Source organism: Amphiura filiformis, chromosome 5, assembly GCF_039555335.1.
Source record: "Amphiura filiformis chromosome 5, Afil_fr2py, whole genome shotgun sequence".
Lineage (NCBI taxonomy): Eukaryota > Metazoa > Echinodermata > Ophiuroidea > Amphilepidida > Amphiuridae > Amphiura > Amphiura filiformis.
Window position 1 is genome coordinate 2,573,288 of NC_092632.1, and position 22,881 is coordinate 2,596,168.

The 22,881-nt window shown below is 35.3% G+C and overlaps 1 protein-coding gene across 2 annotated transcripts in view; it reads right to left on the reverse strand.

The window, feature by feature from the left end:
• LOC140152471 (constitutive coactivator of peroxisome proliferator-activated receptor gamma-like) overlaps window positions 1-22,881 on the reverse strand; it is a 117,512-nt gene that overhangs the window by 80,327 nt on the left and 14,304 nt on the right. The window contains exons 4-5 of one of the 2 annotated variants that reach the window (XM_072174793.1): window positions 22,077-22,283; window positions 10,206-10,763 (exon numbers count right to left, since the gene is read on the reverse strand). In XM_072174793.1, the coding sequence (XP_072030894.1) occupies window positions 10,680-10,763; window positions 22,077-22,283 (291 nt within the window). In that variant the 3' untranslated portion in view covers window positions 10,206-10,679. Of the gene's footprint in view, window positions 1-10,205; window positions 10,764-22,076; window positions 22,284-22,881 lie in introns of those variants that run through there. The other variant, XM_072174794.1, reaches the window with a different exon arrangement.

Below are 22,881 nucleotides of genomic sequence, written 5' to 3' on the forward strand. Positions count from 1 at the left end.
AAAATTACAAATACTGGTATTATGATACACGGTATAGGTGATATATAAAACGACTAATAAAATCATGTCATCATGGCGTCATGTCAAAGGTTCATTATGTCCCGTATGTTTGTCTAAATTCATATATATATTTGAAAAAAAATTCTACACCCATTTAATATGTACTCAGGTGGAACCTTGCCTTTTTAATTTTCATTTCTTTTTATGTAACAAATTCAGGTTTTTCCATTACGCGGGGCCGCCGGGCAATACAAATTTAATGCTAACATTGAATGAACGCAGAATCAAGAATGGGCGTTTCTAGTACATACAGCGTCTGACTCTACCTGAGGACCTAGCCTAAGTCCCATGGGCTCCAAGAGTGGCTCTCCATACACACATGAACAAATACAATGACGGGTCGCCATTGCATTCCATACACAAATGATCAAATACAATGGAGAGTCCGACTGCCATGCAAATGAGCCAAGTGCCCTCTCAAGGGTCTGCTCTGTGATATCACACTGATCAGACTGATCTTTATGTTATTACAGCGAGGCTCACATACAATGTTCAACACAAAGTGAACGATGTTATAACTTGGAGGGCTAACAAACCAACACCGCCAAATTCGACTGACGTGTGAACAACGTGGGATGCTATGAGGAAATTGAATACTCGTTGTCTGATCATGCATGTGTGTTTATGGTTCGGATAGCTGTTACTTAGCAACTCTCGTTCCGCCTTGGGTTTATTGAATACACTCTATATAAAGTCATCAATATGTCGTTTCCAGTCCTTGGCTGAACTATTGGGTTCAGCTATTAATTTTGTTAATAATTCTGTTAACCCCATAGCATTAAAAAACTAGTATTTTGAGAAATAAAATAGCTGGATGCGGTATGCAGCTGATTGGGGTGGTTACGGGTCGTTAAAACCACTAACCGCGAAAATATGGATATCCAACTAGTTTGCCCGCAGGGTTACAAAAGAACCGCTAACCGCGAAATATGGATATCCAACTAGTTTGCCCTCGGAGCTTCAAAAACCACTCACCCCGAAATATGGATATCCAACTAGTTTGCCCGAGGGCTACAAAGCACCATTAACCGCTGAAATATGGATATCCAACTAGTTCACCTCGCATGGCTACAAAGAACCACTTAGGGCGCAATATTTTATTAACACAAAAAAAGAATTAATATCTACCAAAAAACGTTTCAAAACGTAAAAAGCGGCCAAAGTTTAAAAAATCTTTCCTGTGTGGCTTTTCACCCTTTTTTAAACTTGGTCCCATTTAGTAAAGTAGTATTAACATGAAGAATGAGTCCTAATTTTTACATGCAACAATGTACTCTTATAGCTTTAAGACTGTTCAAAAGCGGTGCAATATGACGTAGGCTACCGTATGTATTATCAAAAACATTTCAAGGTTTATGTTTTATTATATTGCGTGATCATAAAGAGTAGTAGAGTATTATATATACTTAGCAAATTGACTGTGTGTCAACCTGCTACATACACGCCCTACATCTGTACATAAGGCGCAGAATCGCACATGACGATGAAGAATTTAACAAAGTGAGTATTTGCTACAAAATACATTATAACGTCTATACGGAAAAAACTTCAATTACGCACGAACATTAATTCATTTGCTCTACAAAATAAACATTGACAACTAAGAAAACCAACAAGTAGCCTATAGATGACTTCGTATGGGTCTTTAAAAACTTTCATAAATGGGACCAAGTTTAAAAAAGGGTGAAAAGCCACACAGGAAAGATTTTTTAAACTTTGGCCGCTTTTTACGTTTTGAAACGTTTTTTGGTAGATCTGGTATGTCCTCCTGCTGCATCAATGACTGTCAGATATCTTCGGCGCATGCTCTGAGATGTGAGTCTGATGCGCACTTGATCTTTCGCTGCCCATAACCGAGTAGTAGGACCAAATCAATAGGAATTACTGCAACTTTTAAAATTGAGGTGATTGCATTCAAATGGTCACTGCGTCATCAATTCTGCATTGATTTGAACAAATGAGGTATCAAACTGTGCGGGAAAAAAATTATATGTAACATACTTTTAGTAGGTTTTGATTTAAGGCCACATCTGTGACTTATGGAATAAAATCAAACTGGATACTTTCTTTTTGGGATGAGTTTACATGATATTCATGAAACATTTGGTGGTAGTGCCTTATCATTTACATAGCATTCAGGGTTTTTTGCCATATGTTCCCTATTGTTAAACTGCATCCACTCAAGTGAGTGGGAGGGGAAGTCATTAGCACAGACAATAGCATGAATAGGAATATTAACCAATTCAAGGAAGTTGGAAGCTTATGTTGGCATGGATGAATGAAGTCCATTAATATATGCAAGATGATGGTAATTACTTACACTGGTCTCTGTCACTTACATGTTGCTGATGGCACCTTGAACATGTTCAATTATTGGTAATGAACAACAAGTATGGTATGCTTAATAAAGATGGACATTCTAATGATGCAGCAATTTGATCTCATTCATAATCATATCAGTATGTTTGTCACAGCAAATGTGACAGCATAATATTATTGGAGGCATAGCTTTATTTACCAGGTATCACACTGAATGACATTTAATAGAGATATGACCTAAGCAATACTGAACAATAACATCAATAATCAGCAGGGATTGTCAACAAGTTATCCATCTTAACCCTAAATCAAGTTAATAAGTGAAACCGAGCATAAGACAATATAAAACCTGGTATCTAAATTCAAAGAGAGTGACAAGTATGGGAGCAGTTTTTAGCACACAATAAGATGGCACTTTGGTCATCAAAAGTGGCCAGAAGAGCTCTTAAATTAATGACAATGGACAAGTCAGGATAGGAGAAAACCAGCTACAATTTTAAGATAACCCGTCATTAATATCGTCAGTATTGATTGGAATTATGTTGAAAGTGACTGAAAAAAGGTTCCAAGAATTAATCCTGGTTCCTCACTCCTTGATCAGATGCTAGCCAGAAGTTGGTTAAAGATCACAAAGAATCACTTACAATCTGTATTGTTACTACTCAAAAAATAAAAAATAAAAAATGTAGATATTTATATAGCGCTTTATGCCGTAAACAGCATCAAAGCGCTTTACATTTATTCCGCCGTTATTAGAATATGTCAGAACCATGTTTGCTGCCTACAAATGGCGCAGGGTTCATCAGTACAACTGTGACTACCCCTAACAGCTTCCCATTGCACCTGGGTGGGGTGAAGCAAGCGAGACAAAGCGCCTTGCCCAAGGGCTTAACAACACGGTGGCGGGACGGGGCACGTAAAGCAAGCTCTCAGATTATGAGTCCAAGGCTGTAACCACTGAGCCACCGTGCCCTCTCAACACTCCTATATTTGCAGTCTTGCAGGTGGAGTAAGCCGAGTAGGATAGTGAGTGCGCAATCTGCGCATTGAATTGATGATTAGTTTCTTATGAAAAGTATAACTTCTTCTAGCATTTTCGAAGATCTATGCATTGAGTATAAACGCCAGCATTGTCCTTACATGACAATAAACATTGAAACTCTTAACATTTACAATCAAGTATTTTAATACGAATTTATCAAATATACAATAATATTTTAAAATTTTAAAATTTTAAACATTTGTTTTCTTACTGATCATTCTTTGATGTAAACTCAAATTAATGATCTGAATTATCTTTTCTAATAACTTGTGTTAATTTATAGTACTTAAGGTACCAGCACCTGTTTATACCAGCACCTGTCTAACAGGATATGAACAGATTACTTCATAGCAATAATATTGAAATTATTATACAAAAAGCAACAATGGAATATCATTCAAAGGATTAACATTACTTAGAGTCAATTTCCATTTAATCAAATTGATACATTGTTCGGATCATTAATTACAAAAATGATTGATGGCTTTCATTATTGTCAATTTATTACTGGTTGAAGTTTTCCACTGTACATGACTATAAAATAGTGTATAAAACTATATGACAATCTAATAAAAATATTGCATTTTTGTTTTAATTTTGGCGCTCGGATGACATAGTGTCGTATCACGAAAATGGTCATTTTGAGGTAATCGCATTTGAATTTTATTGTAACTTTTACCAGTTTGTTATACAATACCTCCATTAAAATATCCCACTTTCTTGAATGGATATGAAAATATAGATATATAAGTTACATTTAATGTATAAAATAAATTGTTGTCATTTCATTCAACTTACACGTCAGTATGTCAAATTTTTTGAAAAATGGTTCTCCCTTCAAAATTGACGTAAGACATGTGATACTTATGTCGAATGTCGAATCACGGTTGAATTCATATCCATCTTAGCCACACAGCCGCGATATACCAAAAATAGTTGCATATGTCACATATTTATGACATAGTGACGTATGTCACTGATATGCCACTATGTCCTGTAAAACATGAGGAATGTTGTACAGTTTTTCCATTGAGATCACCAAACACAATTAGTGATAATATCCAATTAATTAATAACATGCATGTATTGTAAGTTGTCAAAATGTAGAGCTTAATACATAGATTCTGAAAGTTAACTGATCTCATTTTATGCCAGGAAGTCATCCGAGCGACAATGTATACATTAGTGACAAAAATAAGGCTCTGTCAAAATTCTTTTACACTTTCCAATGTGGGTCCCAATGCTAGCAACCTGATTTTAGTTTAATTAAAGATAGATAGGGCCTAGGTCATGTGATGCTACTTGATATGTTCAGCCAATAAGATGACGATATTTTGTAAATCAAGCAATCAGAATCTCACTCCCTTTTTCACAATCACACACTAAAAGTGAAAGAACTTTGACAGGACCTGTAAAAATTTATTTTACAGCAACAACTTGGTTTAACACACAATTGCAGCTATATACAATTTAGAATAGATAACACAGGTTAACATGGAACTTTCTAACCCTTGAATAAGTTCATCAGGATTGTTAGATATCAATTATTCGCTGTCGTAGTGCACGTTAGTAACCATTGGTTACTGCTCCAAGCCTGGGCTCATACACCTGTTCCGAATTTTGATATGCCATAGGCTTTGTGTTGTGATCGTTTCGATCAGTGGTTCCTAACAAAGAAAGCGTGATCCAGTTGACCTGGCAACGGCCATATTGTAACGTGCACTACGACAGCGAATTGGTAAATTGTGCTTTACAAATCCACTTGATTACTCACGTTTTTAGACGTTTCATCTTCCTACGGAAGACTTCATCAGTAATGTGATGAACCAGCAACACTCCTACTCTCATCTCCAGAGGGTGTAGTTCTGAAGGACATACTCACTCAATCATGTATATGACCAGCTATTACAAAGAACTACACCCTGATGAGAGTAGGAGTGTTGCTGGTTCATCACATTACTGATGAAGTCCCGGGGATGAAGTCTTCCGTAGGAAGATGAAACGTCTAAAAACGTTAGTAATCAAGTGGATTTGTAAAGCACAATTTACCAATAATGGAACTTTCTATATTTACTTTTCATTTGTGATTTTCTGTTCGATCCCAATAATGTGCATGCAGTTTAAATGACAACTTTATGTTTTATGCACACCAAACAAGTATAAACAGCACAATCAAACTATTCCCACCTGCACATCATAATAGCATTGTTCCATTCAGATAATCATGTACAACTGTTTTATAAACAATCGCATATCCGCTCCACCCTCCTCTACCACAACTGATTGAATTGGCTGAAATCATCAGCACTCATATTTTGCACATCCCTCCTCCATAGTGCAAAACTTGAATCCTACCATGCATACAGATCAAAGACACAGAAGTTATCTTACACTTCCCATAATGCATTGCTCCCATTTAAATTTCCTGTATTGATTTGCTATCTAGTGCAACATGGGTTGATAGTGACAAAATGTAAATGGGTCGATAGTGACGAAATATACATGGGTTGATAGTGACGAAATGAACAGAGCACATCCAGATCTTGCAAATATGTTAATTATTGACTATTCTCAAACTGAAAACAAAGGGAACATGTACAAAATAATGGTTGTGTCATCGGTGAAATGGGGTGATATATAATGTTGCAAAGGATTCTGGGAAGAGTATGATATCTTCTCTGGATCAAAGATACATACTGACTGATGTTCATGCTTGATTAAACCAATCAAGTTGAACAACACCCCCTTTGGCAAAACTCTTGTTAAGATGCTGCTAATTTGGAATCCCATGGGGGTAGAACTTGACCTTCCTTGTATGAACCAAGTCTAATTATATCATTTATTGTTCATTACAATTCACTGGCTATTGGACTCAAATTTGGTTCCCAACAACCAATTGCTGTTCATAATAGATTTGGAAAATTATAAACCTTACATTACTTACTTTTTTGCTCTGTTGCATTTGTAATGCATTCCTTATAACTCTACTAAATGCACCACAAAATATTATAAATCATAATTGTTACGAAAGCACCATTAGCTTTGCAGGAGTCTGGAAGTTTTTAAAGAAAAACTAAATCTCCTTCACCCACTACATGAGCAAAAAAAATATGCCCAGTTCCCACTACTATATAAATAGTTTTTAAATCTTTTGTTACAAAATCATCATATTTTTAGTACTATTACAACTTTTCAAGTTCATTATTGGCCAATGTTGTTATATTGTATATAATTATTACCTTGTTAACAAGTTGATATAAAAACATAAAAGACAAAGAAATCTGATACAATATTTCTTGCAGTCATTATAAACCTTTTTATACTAGATAATATTTACTCCTTAGTACTTGTTCTAATACCTATATCAAAATCATAGTACTACTACACTGACTTTTATAGAAAAAAAACACTGAAACTGCAGCAGTTAAATTAACCGTACTAACCTACAAAAATTAACTTTTTGTTTTTCAAATCAATGAAAGTCCATAGGTTTCCATTACTCCTAATTCCCATCTTACAAATTACATATTCATGCCAATTTCTATATGAAAACAAAACAAGATAATTGGTAAAAAATACTAATTTGTGTTTTCTTTCCATTTATGGATTTAGAGGTCATCAAAATATCATCATAATAAGTGTTGATGGATGATTTCCCATAAAAATATAGAAATCAACAAAACTGTCAATCATCTGGGCCTGCTTGGCGGAGTTTTTCTTTCACACCAATCATAATGTAAACAGGGGTAAATTTCAGCCAATTAAATCCATTGATATGCAAATTAAGATGTGTGAGTGATTGACATGTGTCTTACCAGAGAGAGAGAGAGGGAGAGAGAGAGAGAGAGAGAGAATACACTGGCAGATTGGGTTTCTATGAATTGAACTGGGTTCATTACCAGACGATGCTTTACATGAGTTTGGGCTACTTTGTGGGTTACTTTTGAAGGAGCATTGTGTCTCTGAAAGTATTTTCCACCCAATTGGGTGAATATCCCCAAGTTACCAAACTTGACAAGACAGAGAGTGTATGCTGGCAGATTGATTTCTATAGTTGAACAGGGTTCATAGTCATTAGGGTGTGGCGAAAAACACCTTTTTTCTCGGATCGACTTGGAACTCTCGTAGAATTTTGTGCTGAAATATCAGTAAGATCGAAGCATGTTTCACCCAGGCAGTAGATTTTCACAAAATCCCTACTTATTTGCTATTTCTTACTGTATAACTCTATAGAGAAATCAGCAAAAACAACCTGGGAAAAGTAAGCATTCAGATGACATCATATCCAATATCAAATAGTTTGTTTGGACCCTCTAGAACATCACCAAATAGCAAGCAGTCTCCAGTTGGTTACCATTATTTTTGCTAAAGACATGTATACATGTAAGTTAAATATTGATGATATTTGAGTTGCTATAGCATGGTGCATTTTACCAGTTCTAGTCAGTCAAATTTCACAATTTTGGTATTGTTGCATAGATATGAACTGCAGCATTGCCAAAAAATAAATGATAAATGATTTTCGGCTCACCATGTTTTGACCAGAGGTCAAAAGGTCACACAGCCTTGAAAATTACTGCAAATCAGATGTCACTTAACCCCTGGTCAAGTCAGAGCTGGTCCGATCTTACTGATATTTTGTTTTTAAAGTATTTTTCGCCACACCCTAGTCATGCTTTCATAAGTTTGTGCTACTTTCAAAAGCACATTTTGTTTTTCCACTCAAGTGGGTAACCTTTCTCTGGATTTAGTAACTTACCAAACTTGATTGTGAAGTACGTAGACTACAAGATAACTGTGTCACCAGTGGCATAGGATCATACTCATGGGGGATAGGGGCAAATGGCCCAAATCAAGATAAACATTTTCCTCTTAGATGAACATTATTTTACAACACTTTTTAGATTGGCATTGGCCAGTTCAGTCATTCTATCCTCAATAATTATTTTCTTTATCATGAAGAAAATATTTTTTGCATAGTAATATGAAATACCTGAGGCCAAGGGTATCTTTTTATACTGAATAAACTTGCTTTAATGATTAGCCTAGTTAGTACACTTGTGCAAGGTATCAAAAATGCACAAATCTAAATTTTGATGAATTTGGGAGTATTTTGTTCTAGCAAAATCACCAATTGTCCCTTTTAAGTCTGAAACAGGACATCTGCTTCAATTTAACAATTTGTTGCTTATGTTATCACATAATTGAATGCAAAATATATAATGTGTGCACCGTACACAATTACAAAATAACTACATACATGACAAAGAAAAAAAAAATTATTAAGATATAGGGTACAAAATTACATGGTACTTTCTGAAAAGATGTATACAAAACTTAAGCACATTAAGAACCAAATCAACTATTACAGTTCCAAATGAGCCAAAAAAAAGGAATAAAAAGAGCACTAAGCAAAAAAGCATGTTTGTATGTCGCTGGAGATGGTATGTTTTTATGAATAAATAATATTGGAATGATCATATTCATACCACTAAACTAAATTATTCAGAGTTATGAGCTGTGCCTTTATAACGAAGACCAAATTAAAAAGACTAGTTTGTGTCTGATGTCAGGGCAAAGGCGCGATGTGATTGGTTACTGACCTGCGCAGTACAGCATATTTGGTCTGGTTGACAGGACGTCATACTCAAACTAGTCTTTTTAATTTGGTCTTCTATTATAGGGTGAACACAGAAGCGACGAACAATCATGCTGATTGGCTGATCAACAATCATGATAACAAGACAGTGACCCATTGGTCATTGAGGAGTAAAAGGAGCGGAGATTTTGCCTCTTCTACCTGAATCAAAGCGTGCACTGAATTTATTTTATAACATCAGCGCTTCAGATGTGTCAATCGGAGATAAGTCAATCTATACCAAGTCAAATTTGTTGTTCAGTACCCTTCAGGCATGCCAAAAACACTTTCAAAACTTTGTTCCAAAGATTTGGTCACCAGACATTAGCACTGGTCTCTTACTATTATTACCATAAATCAATGAGAACACCCTCTCAGTAGAAACAGGTGACCAAGGTGGATACCATCCAAACTCATCCTGTATACCACCTGTATCATCTTCATAACCCTTGCTGTCATTTACAGGATTGGGGTCATTGACCAGCATATGGCTTCAATGACTCTCGGTACACTGTGATGTACTGATGGTGACAAAAATCAAATTGACATTTAAAGGTGGGTGACCCAATTGACAGCCTCATCAACCATCGCCCCCGGCCATCGCCCCACTTTACTCTTGTCAAAATTCAGATTGAGCCATCAGATGAAAGCTCATGTTTTCCTCACAACCCCAGTGAAAATTTAGGCCTGAAACTTGTTTAGTATAAGTGGAATAACAAAGCATGGATTTTGATGGTAAAGAACCCTGGAAATTATGTACTGTTCTTTAATATTAAAGGCCACTGTGATCAACATAATTCTAGCGTATCCAGCTTTTAGTATGCGGGGCAAAGCAAAATTTTCGTCCCCATTTTGTCAATTTTGCGACCCTTTACTCTTTGCCATCCCCATTTTCATCACTGAGAATTTCTGGGGGGAATTTGCCCCCCCCCCCCCGGCACTCCCCTTGGCTACGCCACTGAATTTAATCCAAACGTAGAATAAGAATGTTCGGGTAATGAGCTGTAGAAAACGTCATGTGGTGCAATCAGAAACATAAATTCTTTGGCTTAAAATTATACAGAAAATATATAAAGCTTGGGTTTTTATAATAGATAACTACTTTCCAGTAGAGTAAATTCTTATTCCACCTCTTTATGTGAAGAAATATGTTTATATGTTTAAAACCTTACCTTCTTTTTTTGTGGTGATTTCTCCTTTTCTAAGGAAACGGATTCACATTCTTATGGAAACATATCTTAGGTCCTTAGCTTTCTTAAACAAAGTTTTGAAATATAAAGAAAAAATATAACCTTTGGTTTTTCTTAGATAAACTACTTTCTAGTAAGTTCTTATTCCACCTCTAGTTGTGTTAATAAATATGTTTTATGTGTAAATGGTACTATCTGTGCTGTTCTCGCCTTTCCTATAGGACTCACTTCCTATGGAAACATATCTTAGGTTCTTATCTTTCTTCTGAAATATACAAAAAATATAATCTTTTGATTTTATTAGATAAACTAATTTCTAGTAAGTTCTTATTCCACCTCTATATTGTATGTACAATTGCAGTAAGTTATCATCATCATCCCTCCTTCTCCCATCTGCATCATCTCATGGTGTGCATAAGTCAGTGATACTTCATGGCTGTGCTGATTTTGTCTCCATTCTTGTTCCCATGGTGATGCATTTCTTCAACAACAGAAACTCTTCTAGTGCTTGAGCCTAGTGAAAAAAAGATAAATAAAAGTATTGCATCAGATTAGTCATTATTTACCATACATATGCAGATGAATAGGGCATTAATATGTCTTCATGTTTTAAGGTCAAGATAACAAAGACATTAGAATTCTTTAATAATGAATTTGGTTCTACTGTTTCTTTCTGTTTTCATGCAATTAAAAAAGTGGTTGAGGAAATCCAATCAGTCTGCTATTACTGACATCTTTTTACACATTTTAATTTTTGTGAACCATATCTTTATAAAAGTAGGTAAAAGCTTTTTGAGCACACATAATAACAAAATTACAAATTTAGCTGCAAAACTGAAAATACCAGTATCCTTGATTAATATGCAGACTGCTAATAGTGGCAATAATTATGATGCATTAAATTTTACCATTACAGTAATTTTCTTTTCAATTTGTTTCTATTATGAGAATATAAGCGTATGGCAACATCAACTTATCATTTGTCCGATCGGTCATTGAACCTGAACCTGACCAATGGTCAATTAATGTCCAGTCCCTGTAATACAACAAGGAAGCTTAAAATGACCAACAAATTACGGTGTCAAATTTCATTTGCAATGATAATAGATTACTTTCACCATTGATTTCTAGTCTTTTTGCTGTGAGGTGTGGACTATTAAGGATGACAACTAGTCACTTAAGGTTGGTCTGAACCCTGGAATTATGGAAACTTTGGACCTCATAACTTCTAAATTGTTGGTCTAAAGTATATAAAAGTATACATATTTAGAATGGCAAAGACTTGATAAGTTCATCTGTGAGGTCAAATTTGGGCCAAAATGGCACTTTTTGGCCCAAAATCCTAAAAATAACCCCACTTCTTTTTCGTGCATCGTAACAAAAAAATTCTTAGGCCAAAAATGTTTTTTTCTTAATTTTTAAAAACTAGATCAAAATATCTAGGACCCGTTTTTTTCATTTTTTGAATTTAAACCAATTTCACCAAAAATATTTGAAATTTGGGCCCAAATCGGGCTTTTTTATGATTTTTTTGAAAAATCAGCATTTTTTGACCATTTTTGGTGCAAATTTCTCAAAGTTGGTCGAAATTCAAAAAAATGAAAAAACGGGTCCTAGATATTTTGATCTAGTTTTAAATATTCATATAAAAAACATTTTTGGCCTAAGAATTTTTTTGTTACGATGCACGAAAAAGAAGTGGGCCAAAAACCGTTATTTTTGGGATTTTTGGCCAAAAGTGCCATTTTGGTCCAAATTTTTTTTTACTTATGAACTTATCAAGTCTTTTTCCTTCTAAATATGTATACTTTTATATAATTTGGACCAACAATTTAGAAGTTATGAGGCCCGAAAGTTTCCATATTCACATCACTTTTCTTTTCATAGGATCAGTGACAGATCCACAAAGAAGCAAAAGTGGTAGGCTTACATGCCCCCCCTAAAATTTCTTTAAAAAAACAACAGTGTATGCCTCACAGTGGAGGCATAAAAAAGAAAAGAATTCAAAACAATGTTATGATAACTAAGAGTCATTGCCAATAATCTTGTATTAAATCTGCCCCTCATAACATTTATGTGGGCACCGGCTCTGCACCCCCATACACCCTCCAACCACCCCTCCCACACACACACACACACACACACCCACACCCCAGTATCATGTTGTCACTCCAAATGACCATCCATTAGAGACCCACATGAAATTCAAATTGACAGTTCCATCATCATCGTAAATTATGTATGATATGGCACTCTATCATCTATCATTTCAGCCAAGATTTACTATCGTCCATCTTTAGATAACACATGTCAAGACAGGACAGTGGAAGAAGCATCCCACTATATCTGGGACCTCTGTGACTGCTTTTACAGACTGCAAATATGTTGTTGTGTGGATGAATTCTGACCTGGCTTGCAATTCCATTCATGAGTATTAAAGTATGTAAATGGGAATGACAGTTTGGAATTTTGGGAAACAAGCCATGAAAATAGTAGATCAGAGTCTTTGACCCTAACTTATGTGGAAGGCCCTGAAGATGAAGTGCTGCAGATTGGCTTAAATGGTGTACTGATATCAACAATACAAATAGTATCAAGCACCCCTAGTTCGCATATTCTGACAGCAAGTGTCTACTATGCCTAAAAGGAATCCTGCTTCTTACTTAACCCTAACGCTCCTGAATACTACAAAATACTACTTGATATATGCGCTGTTCGTGCATGCATCCCACGTGGTGTGATGACGCAATCGCCCTAAGTGATATATAGGCACGGTTTCGCTGGCCAGCGAAGCCCAAGACCCGTGGCAAAGTGTCGCCGACCGAGTGCTTGGCATGCTACTCGAATCCCACCCAGAGCAAACAACTTCTTTCCTTCTTTCTCTATTTATTCTTTCCTTCTTTCCCTTCCCGTCGTAAAAAAAGCCCTAGGCGGTTAGGGTTAGGTTACCACTATCGAAACTCAGTATAGGCTTCCTTAACCCTAACGCTCCTGAATACTACAAAATACTACTTGATATATGCGCTGTTCGTGCATGCATCCCACGTGGTGTGATGACACAATCGCCCTAAGTGATATATAGGCACGGTTTCGCTGGCCAACAAAGCCCAAGACCGTGGCAAAGTGTCGCCGACCGAGTGCTTGGCATGCGAGGGGTCTCGGGTTGAATCCCACCCAGAGCAAACAACTTCTTTCCTTCTTTTCTCTCTTTATTCTTTCCTTCTTTCCCTTCCCCGTCGCCAAAAAGGCCCTCTAGAGGCGTAAGTTAGAGTTAAGATGCGCTTAGTGCCTGGCAATTCCTGAATGCAAACTAACATTTTCCAACATAACATGATTAATCCCTATCCCATCAGAAAGAAGATACATGGGCATCTATGTACATGTTTGAGATCCTGTGCTTGGTAACTTCTGAACGTTTAATGTACACCACAAACTTAAGCTTACTTAAGCTTACTATCTGACAGTTTCATTCCACAGGAATTATGTAGGAACACTTGAGAGTACATTTGGGGTTTCATAGTAACCAAACCACAATTAACTGCTCAGAGCAGGAGTAGGGAAATGTACAAGCATATTGGAATTACAGAACTTGATGGATGAAAATGTTTCATCTGGGCAACCTATGAAAGTTTGGTGTGGACATTAATTAGGTTTGTTTCAGCTTACTATCTAACCCAGTTGTATGCAACTTCAGTTGTGTAGCAACCCTGAATGCAAAGTAACATTTTCTAACATAACAGCAGTAACAGGTGATTAGCCTAGCCATAGACCATATCCATCAGAAAGAAGATACATGAGCATCATTAATATACCAGCATCACCTGCATCCCATGACAACCGCCTCTTATACATCTATGCCTCATTTCCATTCCCTTCATATTTCATCCTGTATCTTTACACACCAATTTCCGCTCTCAACATTAAGCAGAATTTTATTTACTTTTTAATCATTCATGTTTTTTTCACATTGATAATGTATCACTCTAAAATGGTAATTATTGAACAAATGTCACCAGTGTGCCTTGTTGCCATGGTGTGTCTGTCTGCTGCTCTTTGTTTGGGTTCATGTCTGTCTGTGGGTAAGCAGACCAGATTAGGCCAAAACATACTGTGCTGCCCTCAATCTAAAAGTTCTTCAGCGAGTCAGCATGGTCAGTCCATTTATTGTCATATTTCAAGATGAAATTGAAAACACCAAAAATGTTGTCCCATTTGTTTAGTAAAATTAAAAATCTTGTTAACAAGTGACCATTGTTACAAATTTCAAGAAGTAATGTCACAGCAGCCTACGATTTCTAGGATCTGTGTTTTCACCAATTGGCTATAAACCAAAACAAAGAAAGAGGACTGGTAAAGCAAAGAACTTGTTGAATGCACCTGTAAGATGAAGCTGTCCTTTCCTACTTGTCACTTCCCTATCCTGCAGCTGGAAGAAAATACTAAACCTCACCATGCTGACAAACAATTCACTTGTCCAAACTTCATCTCTTCTTTGTTTGATAATTTCAGCTGAAATGCACTTGACAATGAATTTTACTTCTATGTTAGTATTATTCAAAATGCTAAATACCCCACACAGAGCTGAAACGACTTCCTCTCCAACATTAACAAAAGTTGAGCCTATTTGTATTAATTTCATGAGTTTAAAGCACGCATAATGAACAGTAAATTGATGTAATAAAGACAAATCCACCATGATCAATGGTACTTAGATCAAAATTGAGTAGGAGAATGTTAATATCTTTGTTCCCTTCATCACGTAACCTGTGTCATGTGATGAGGTACTTGAAATTGAAATAAAATCAATTTTAATCAACGTTATACTAGTAAAATGATTAGGTTTGGCATGGAAACAAAAGCTCTTTCTTCCATGGATTTGGGACAATCATTTTGGAACAATCATAATTATTTACTTTGAAGTCAAGTTCATCATTATTCATAGGTTGATAATGATGCAAAAGCTTTTGGTTTTTGTCAAAACCACTTCAAACAAATCAATATACTTAAATATACAGAGAAATTTGGTCTTGGAATATATATCACCTGCTGCAAATTCAATATCAACTGTAATAATTATAAACCAGGCAATTTTTAGTAACAACAAACATTTCTGAAAAAGTAATATCAATTTATTTTCACGAAAGAAAAAATTGCTACAAGATGTAATTAAATTTGAAAGCTCCAGTGCCAATATCAAGTTTAATTAGTGGTTGTTGGATTTCAAATTAAGAAACAATGTCTAAAAGAGTAATTAATGGAACCTTTATGGCTAGTAATTATTATAAAAGGCATGATTATAGCAGAGTTTAAACCAAAGGTATAAATTTTTATTAGATAACTCATAAACTATACTTGTCACAGGGGTGATGGTCAGTTTAAATACACTTTACTGGAAAATCTATTAAGTTTTCTTCTGTTTTAATTTCTTCAAAATTGAACACACATGTACACAAGTATTACACAAAGTCTGCTTTAGCAAAAATTAAGTGGTGCACCAGGCTCACAAGTTTGTGAGCTGTTTTGAAAAATAACCAGCCTTATTTTTCCAAATTCAGGAATTCAAGTTGGCTATCAAACTTTTCAGTATGATTTTTAGCAGGTGATGTATTATTAAATTCACAAATCTTGTCTAGCTCTCATGAAATCTGTCAATTGAATAGCTTTTTACAGTATTATGGAATATGGATGACTGAATAGTTGGCAGAGAATCAACAAAACATTTGGGTGGGAGATTAAATTCCATGTTTCCTTCTTCAAATGACGAGATTTTTACAGTCAACATTTATCACCAATTCACCATACACTAACCACACTACTAATGCCAATTTTAGAGTATGCAGGAATGTTCTAACATCATTAGGAACATGTTGAAAGACAATATAATTAGTATTTTGTCTAATTATCTCCACATGTTAATGTCTTCAAAACAATAACACTGAAACTTTGCACGTGTCATACAGCCTCCCTGTTCTTCCCATTGACTAAATGCATTTCACAGCTAACTAAAAAGCAATGCTGAAAAACACATTTGCAGGATGCAAAACCAAGCACTACATTCAGGCTTTGATGCTTTATTATAAAATCCAGGCAAAGAGGGTGCTTCAACTTCAACTTGGCCCAGCACTTGGGGTCAAGCTACATGCTCATCCATCTATTGTCAGACCATAGACTCTGAGCCTATGGTTAGAAGCAGCATAAAAATGATAACCTCAGATTTGAGGAGGATAGCAGCATAGCACAGGCTCAATATCATTCTAAACATAGTACATACCTATAATTACCCCCAATCATGTAGGCCTATACATTTATGGTTTCACAAACAAGTTACACTTCATATATGGTCATTTTCACGGTAAAGGGTGTAACTTTTGATTTTTAGGGTCAAAATTTCAAACCACTTAAATATGTTTCTGTTTACTGAAATCATGCATAGAAGCAACTTAAATTCCAGTAAAATAATGTTTCAAGGCTTAAACCTTTTGGTTTCTAATAAAAAAATTGACATTTCCATAACATTTTGGTTAAAATCTAAGAAAAAATGTATTTTACATATGCTCAGAAAATTATGACATGAAAGCTGGAATGCATGTGAAATCCCATTCCAAAGTAAGTCAACAGATATAAGTTAAATTTTATACCATGTTTTGCTATGTTTGTAATTGCAGTTTTGAAAATTTTTAACATCAAGTGTCATTTACAATGGAAATTTCCCAACCTTAAACATATTTTTTAAGTTTTAATTGGGTTCCTAAAATAATTTGAATGTCTAACTTCATGTATAAATACTACTTGATGAAAGGAACCTACCAGCCAAGTTTCACAGAAATTGGAGTTATTTTTTAGAATTGGCAATTCAAGCAATTTGTGTTTCGGAGGCTTCAGTTAACAACACAGGTGATCATAAAAGTAATATATTTGGCTAACTACTACAAGTTGACATGAAAAAATAGGTAAAAATATCACAATTACCAATTTTCATGCTTTGCATCTTAGTATTGAATTTCAGTTGTGACAAAAATTAAATTATCACAGCAAGTCATTTTTTTTGTTTCGGAGGCTTCATGTTAACAATGGCTAAACATTGCAGAAGTAGTTTTTTTGAAAACAACACTGTTGGGATCATCTAAGCTGTTATTTTCTTGTGTGTATTGAATTAATGATTCTATGCAGCAGATATTGTAGATTAATCACACGTTAATTTTTTCACCCATTTGTTAAGTATGGTGTTAACTTGCATGTGAAGCCTCCGAAACAGGCTTTCTTGGGTATCAGTAAATTTTTCAAACATTAACCATAATATCAATTTTTTTTTAAATTTATGACATTCTGCACATATCAAGTAACAATTACAATGCAGATATCAATATGGAACACACCAATTTAGATGTGCAAAGATGATAATTAATCTTATTGTTGTTTGGAGGCTTCATTTGTTTCGGAGGCTTCAAGTGTTAACGGAAAGTTTGTATTGGGTCCCATTTTCAAACGGTGATATATATCTCCACGATTTAAAAACAAGTGACTTGAGGATCTACTTTAATACATTTTGATATTGTAGATTGGATGAGCTCTTTTATTTATATTTGCCCAAGCTAGCTGAACAGTTTGTTTCGGAGGCTTCAAAAAAGTTAACGGAAAAACGGCTCTTTGAAGTCAAGATTTTATAACAATTTTAAAAGCTTGCAAATCAACTAATTTTAGTTACCCATTTCAAGTTAAGATATCAACTGTTATGAATCAAGAAGAAGTGAAGAAATAACCAAGAATTATGAACCAAAGATCTACCCACAAAGTTTGTTAACAATTGTTAACGGAAAATGAAGCCTCCGAAACGACTAATATGGAAGTCCGGTTCTCAAAAATACAGGGCTGTTCACAATTAAATCTAATGTGGCAGTGTTTGCTGAACATATGACCATACTTTCAGGATAAGAAAAAATATCCATGAACTAACTGAAGAAAACACAGGCTTTTACAAAAATGTTATTGTTTTTTATAGTTTTTCAAAATGGCAATATTAAGTACATTTAAGATTGCTAAAACTGAACGAAGTAACTACCGAAGATGATTATGCTACCCAAGGTAGCTGCTAACTAGATGACTTATGTGGCCAAAAATCATGGAATTCTGTCGCTTTATTAGAACACTACGGATCAAAATGTTAAAAATCCAAAGTTACACCCTTTACCGTGAAAATGACCATATAGCATCATGCAGTTGAAGGGGCTTCATGCTTATAATGCTTTGCATGCTGGCAATACTAAAAAGTCCAATATTTTATTATTTTATCAAAAAATGAAGAGCTATCTTAAGAATCTTAAGAATCAATGTATCTATACTAGGCTTCTTTGTGCTCATTTTAATGCATTTTTCATACCAATTCCAAATATGTTCATGACAATTTACGATTCTGAAATTTGTGAATCTACAAAACCTAATGGGTAAAATGTTACATTTTAGTCAATGTTGGAGGAGTCTGTCTGTAGCAGTGGCGTAGCCAGTGGGCATGGGAGGAGGGAATCCCAGCCCCCACACACACACACACATTTTCAGGAATACAAGAGACAAAATTGGCAAATGGAGAAAAATATATGCCCCCCCCCCCCCTCCCAGCAATGCTGCTGGTCAGTGTGGACACTTTTAGCAAAAATACATTAAGAACGACTTTGTCTTTAACTTTTTGCGCAAAATATATTGTAACTTTGCAAAAGAATATTTAATTTCTGTCAAAATTGAAGCAAAAGAAAGATTACATTTCAGGCATTATATTTAATCAAAAAACTCATTTTGTCATTTGTAATCCTATTCAATGATATTTTTCCCCATACAGACTATAGAGTGCAGCTACAGATGGTAGCAGTAATTCATGAAGCTTTTAAAAAGCAGGAAAAGCTGGTCAAGTTGAGCATGATCAATAACAAACGTATAAAAATAGTATTTGTATGGCTTGTTTTATTTCCTGCAGGAAACAAACAATAAAGACATTTGTAGGGCTTTTATATTTTAGTTGTCAGTGTACTTCTTATCAGTTTTTTTATTCCTACCAATCCTTCCTGATCCTAGCACTACTTTCAGGTTCTATTCCTATACTATCCAGAGAGGTATATATCCAGAGAGGTGTGTCAGAGAGGTTGTTGTGTGTGTGTGCGCTCGATTATTGTGCCTAGAAGCTCGTACAACATAAATAACTGACCTTTTCCTTCCTTTGTGACAAATCAAATTCCTGTCACAAGACAATTTCAAGAAGCCATTGATTTCATGGCATGCTTGGATTCTCATTAAATCTCAATGATATAGATAATAACCCAACAACTGACTTCCCTACCACCATAAGTGTACTTTATGCACACAGTGTTGCCAAGAATTTGAACAGCTTTTCAAAACTAGCATTCCACCAAGCTGTGGCCAAAGCTCTCGAGTACCGGAAGCCAAAAAAAAAACTTTTTCAATACCAGAGTGGCAATTTGCTTGGAATCCTCTGGACCATATCCATGTAGCTCAACAAACAATGATGAGAAAAAGTACAAATAAAACAAACATTCACTAAAAAGTAATGTATCACCTCCTGGCTTAAAATAAAATGAAAAGAAGACTGTTATAGTTGCTCATGACAGAAGTAATCAACAAACTGTATGGAAGCACACCAAATTTCTATATTCTTCTATGATAGAAGTAGCAAGTAAGCAAGCAAGTTCCAAATAGCCCAAATGGGTGCTTATATGCAGCATTGGCAACACTAGCTCCACCAACTGCTACAAAGCAAATGCTTCCACAGAGTTGAGTTGGTAAGTTTGGAAAGCAAAAGTTCAAGGGAGCACCCATAAGTCATCTTCTGTCATCTAGATTAAAATACTTGCACACAGACAAAAAGACACATTTCCAACCTTAATTAATTCATAAGGCCATTGCACTCTTGATAGATAGTAGGACCTGATGAGTACTGATGATGCTAAACACATCACTGCCCATCACACCAAATTTGGGCATATAAAAAAACTTCTTTGGGGCATCTGTTTGTTGATTTCGCTTAATTAATTTGCCTGATTTGTTATTGCTTTCATGCCATATTTGGAATTTGAAGATGACATTTTTGAAAAATAAATAATGTTAAGTAGCTAAGTAAAGTTGACTGGAACCTATAAATAAAGATGATACCTAGCTGCCTATGGCCAGTGCAGTGGGTCCATATTGCCTGATGAAGTCTTGAGGTTTCAGATACAATGTAGTGAGTTTGCAAAAAAGTAAATTCCAGTATGAGATTTATTTCCAAAGTTTGCTGTAAGGGAAAACCATCAACTTAAATTGAATGTTGAATTAGTCATCAGTTCATATCCAGCCTTGGGGTGGTGAAGGGGGCACTCCATACTGTCTAATCAATCTATATCATTAGTATATTTAGTGCCTAAAGTCCCAAGCTTGGAAAATATCTGAACCACACTCTACACATGTAGCGGATTAATCAAGTCAAGCCCTTAACTAGGTGCTAACTAATTTGACATGGTTGTTAACATAGTTGTGTATAATCCATTACTTCCCTTTCCTATACTTCCTATGTAAACATAAACATGTTATAATCATCATCTGCATATCCTCCTTTTCATCCATGTTTTGGTAGCGTAAGCACCGTATGTTACTTTACCATACGTTTTCATTTAGCAATCTATCAGTAGTAATAAGTCAGAAGCAGTTGCTGATGTCATTAAGCAAACTTTGATCATGTTGATACAAAATCCAGAGTTTTGAATGAAACATCTGAGCTGTGGAATATTTAGTGATAAGTTACTTTTATAGCAGCCTTTTTCCATAAAAAGTATAAAGGACATAGGCCGTAGAACAGGGTGGGGCTTTTTTTTTCATTGCCTCATCAAACATGAAATTTTTTCAAGTTCACTCAACCTTCGTTTCTATTATACTTCCACAATTCACAGAATAGAAAGTGAAAGTAAGCAATATATTAGTGATAATGATACTTGATATTTAGTACGTAACCCTTATCTTATATGCACTGACATTTCAGGGTAAATATGGGATCAATATCATATCAACTCAAACCACAGGTTCCTGAGATCCAGGATATTTACCTATCAACATAATTTGTTTGAACAAGCCTTGCTATATAAACTGTAGGACATCTTTTCCAAGATCCAGGGTTTTACTGATAACTTTCCTCTTTATCTATGAATTATTATTTCATGTAGAAAGCTCACATTTTTTGCCCATGAAATCCACTGGCAGCATAATAAATGTATAGATACAAAAGTGGGTGGGGTCTTGATTGATTAACAGATCGATTCAGGTCATTAAATTTCTACATTTCATTTCTAAGCTCCATGATTTTGTGTTCTGGCATAAAAGTAGGCATGGCAAGTAGAACAAGCGATCCCCACCTGGGAATCAAACCCATGATCTCAGGTTTATGAGACCTATGCCTAAACCACTTGGCCAAAGGAGCTCCATGATTAGGCAGATTGAAATTCAAACTATAAGCTGTTACCTAATTTTATCTCCTTCCCACAAGTTGCCCATAGTAGCTAAGGCTTAAATGAAAATTAATTCACATCGGCCATGCTTCTGTTTTTCCATATAATGGTACATTAAAACATGTCCCCCTAGAAATAAAATACTGGTAACAGTGGCACTATGTTCCAAACAGGAAGGAAATAAAAATACTAATTTTAGCATATCTTTCAAACCTATACGTAATCCCTTGAACAAAACATCCTAAATCTAACCCTAACTTGTTATAACCATTGTAATTATTTGTATGGTTGGAATTCAATGAAGTAAAACTGAACTGAACTGAATGTTTCCTAATACATATACTCACATTGTCCTGGCATAGCGCCCTCACAGTTGCCCCTTCCTGAGCCATGATATACTTGATGTGAAAGAGTTTGCCATCAAAGCATTGCCATGGCAATGAATCCTCCATCTTGAATGGATCTGCACATGATGCATTGGCCTCCCAAAATGTAGACAAACCTCTCATGAATATGGTTGCCATGTGAACACCTCGAGAATCAACCCTGGGTACCTGGAGTAAAAATGGATTAAATTGAAAAAATACTGATATTTTACAACAAGAAAGCGCTGAGTGATATGACTGGTTTTATATTACTGGCATCTACTAAAAAATCAAAACTTTCAGCAATTAATATTTCATTAGACATCTTGGTGGGACTTTCAAAACACAGATTGTTAACATTATTAATTGACAGTGATATCTACTGCAGGCATATTAGTTGCTGACATGACCGATTATTATACTGCTATTCTCCTAAAGAAACTGTTTACCTGTGGCATACTGGTTACAATTTCTAAAAAAAAATAAAAAAAACATGGTAAAAAAAAGTAAATTTTGGTCTAAACATGTCAAAAGGATGATGCACCTCACAACTGTTGGACAATTGGATCTTAACTTGATCGATTAATATGGCTATCTACTGAAGACATGCTGACTGCTTTATGTGGTTAATAGTGCTATCTACGGAAGATATACTAACTGCTTTAACTGGTTAATACTGCCATCTACTGAAGATATATGGTTATCACTGCTAAATAATGAAGATATACTGACTGCTTTAATTGGTTAACACTGCTATCTACTGAAGACAAACTTATTGCTTTATTTG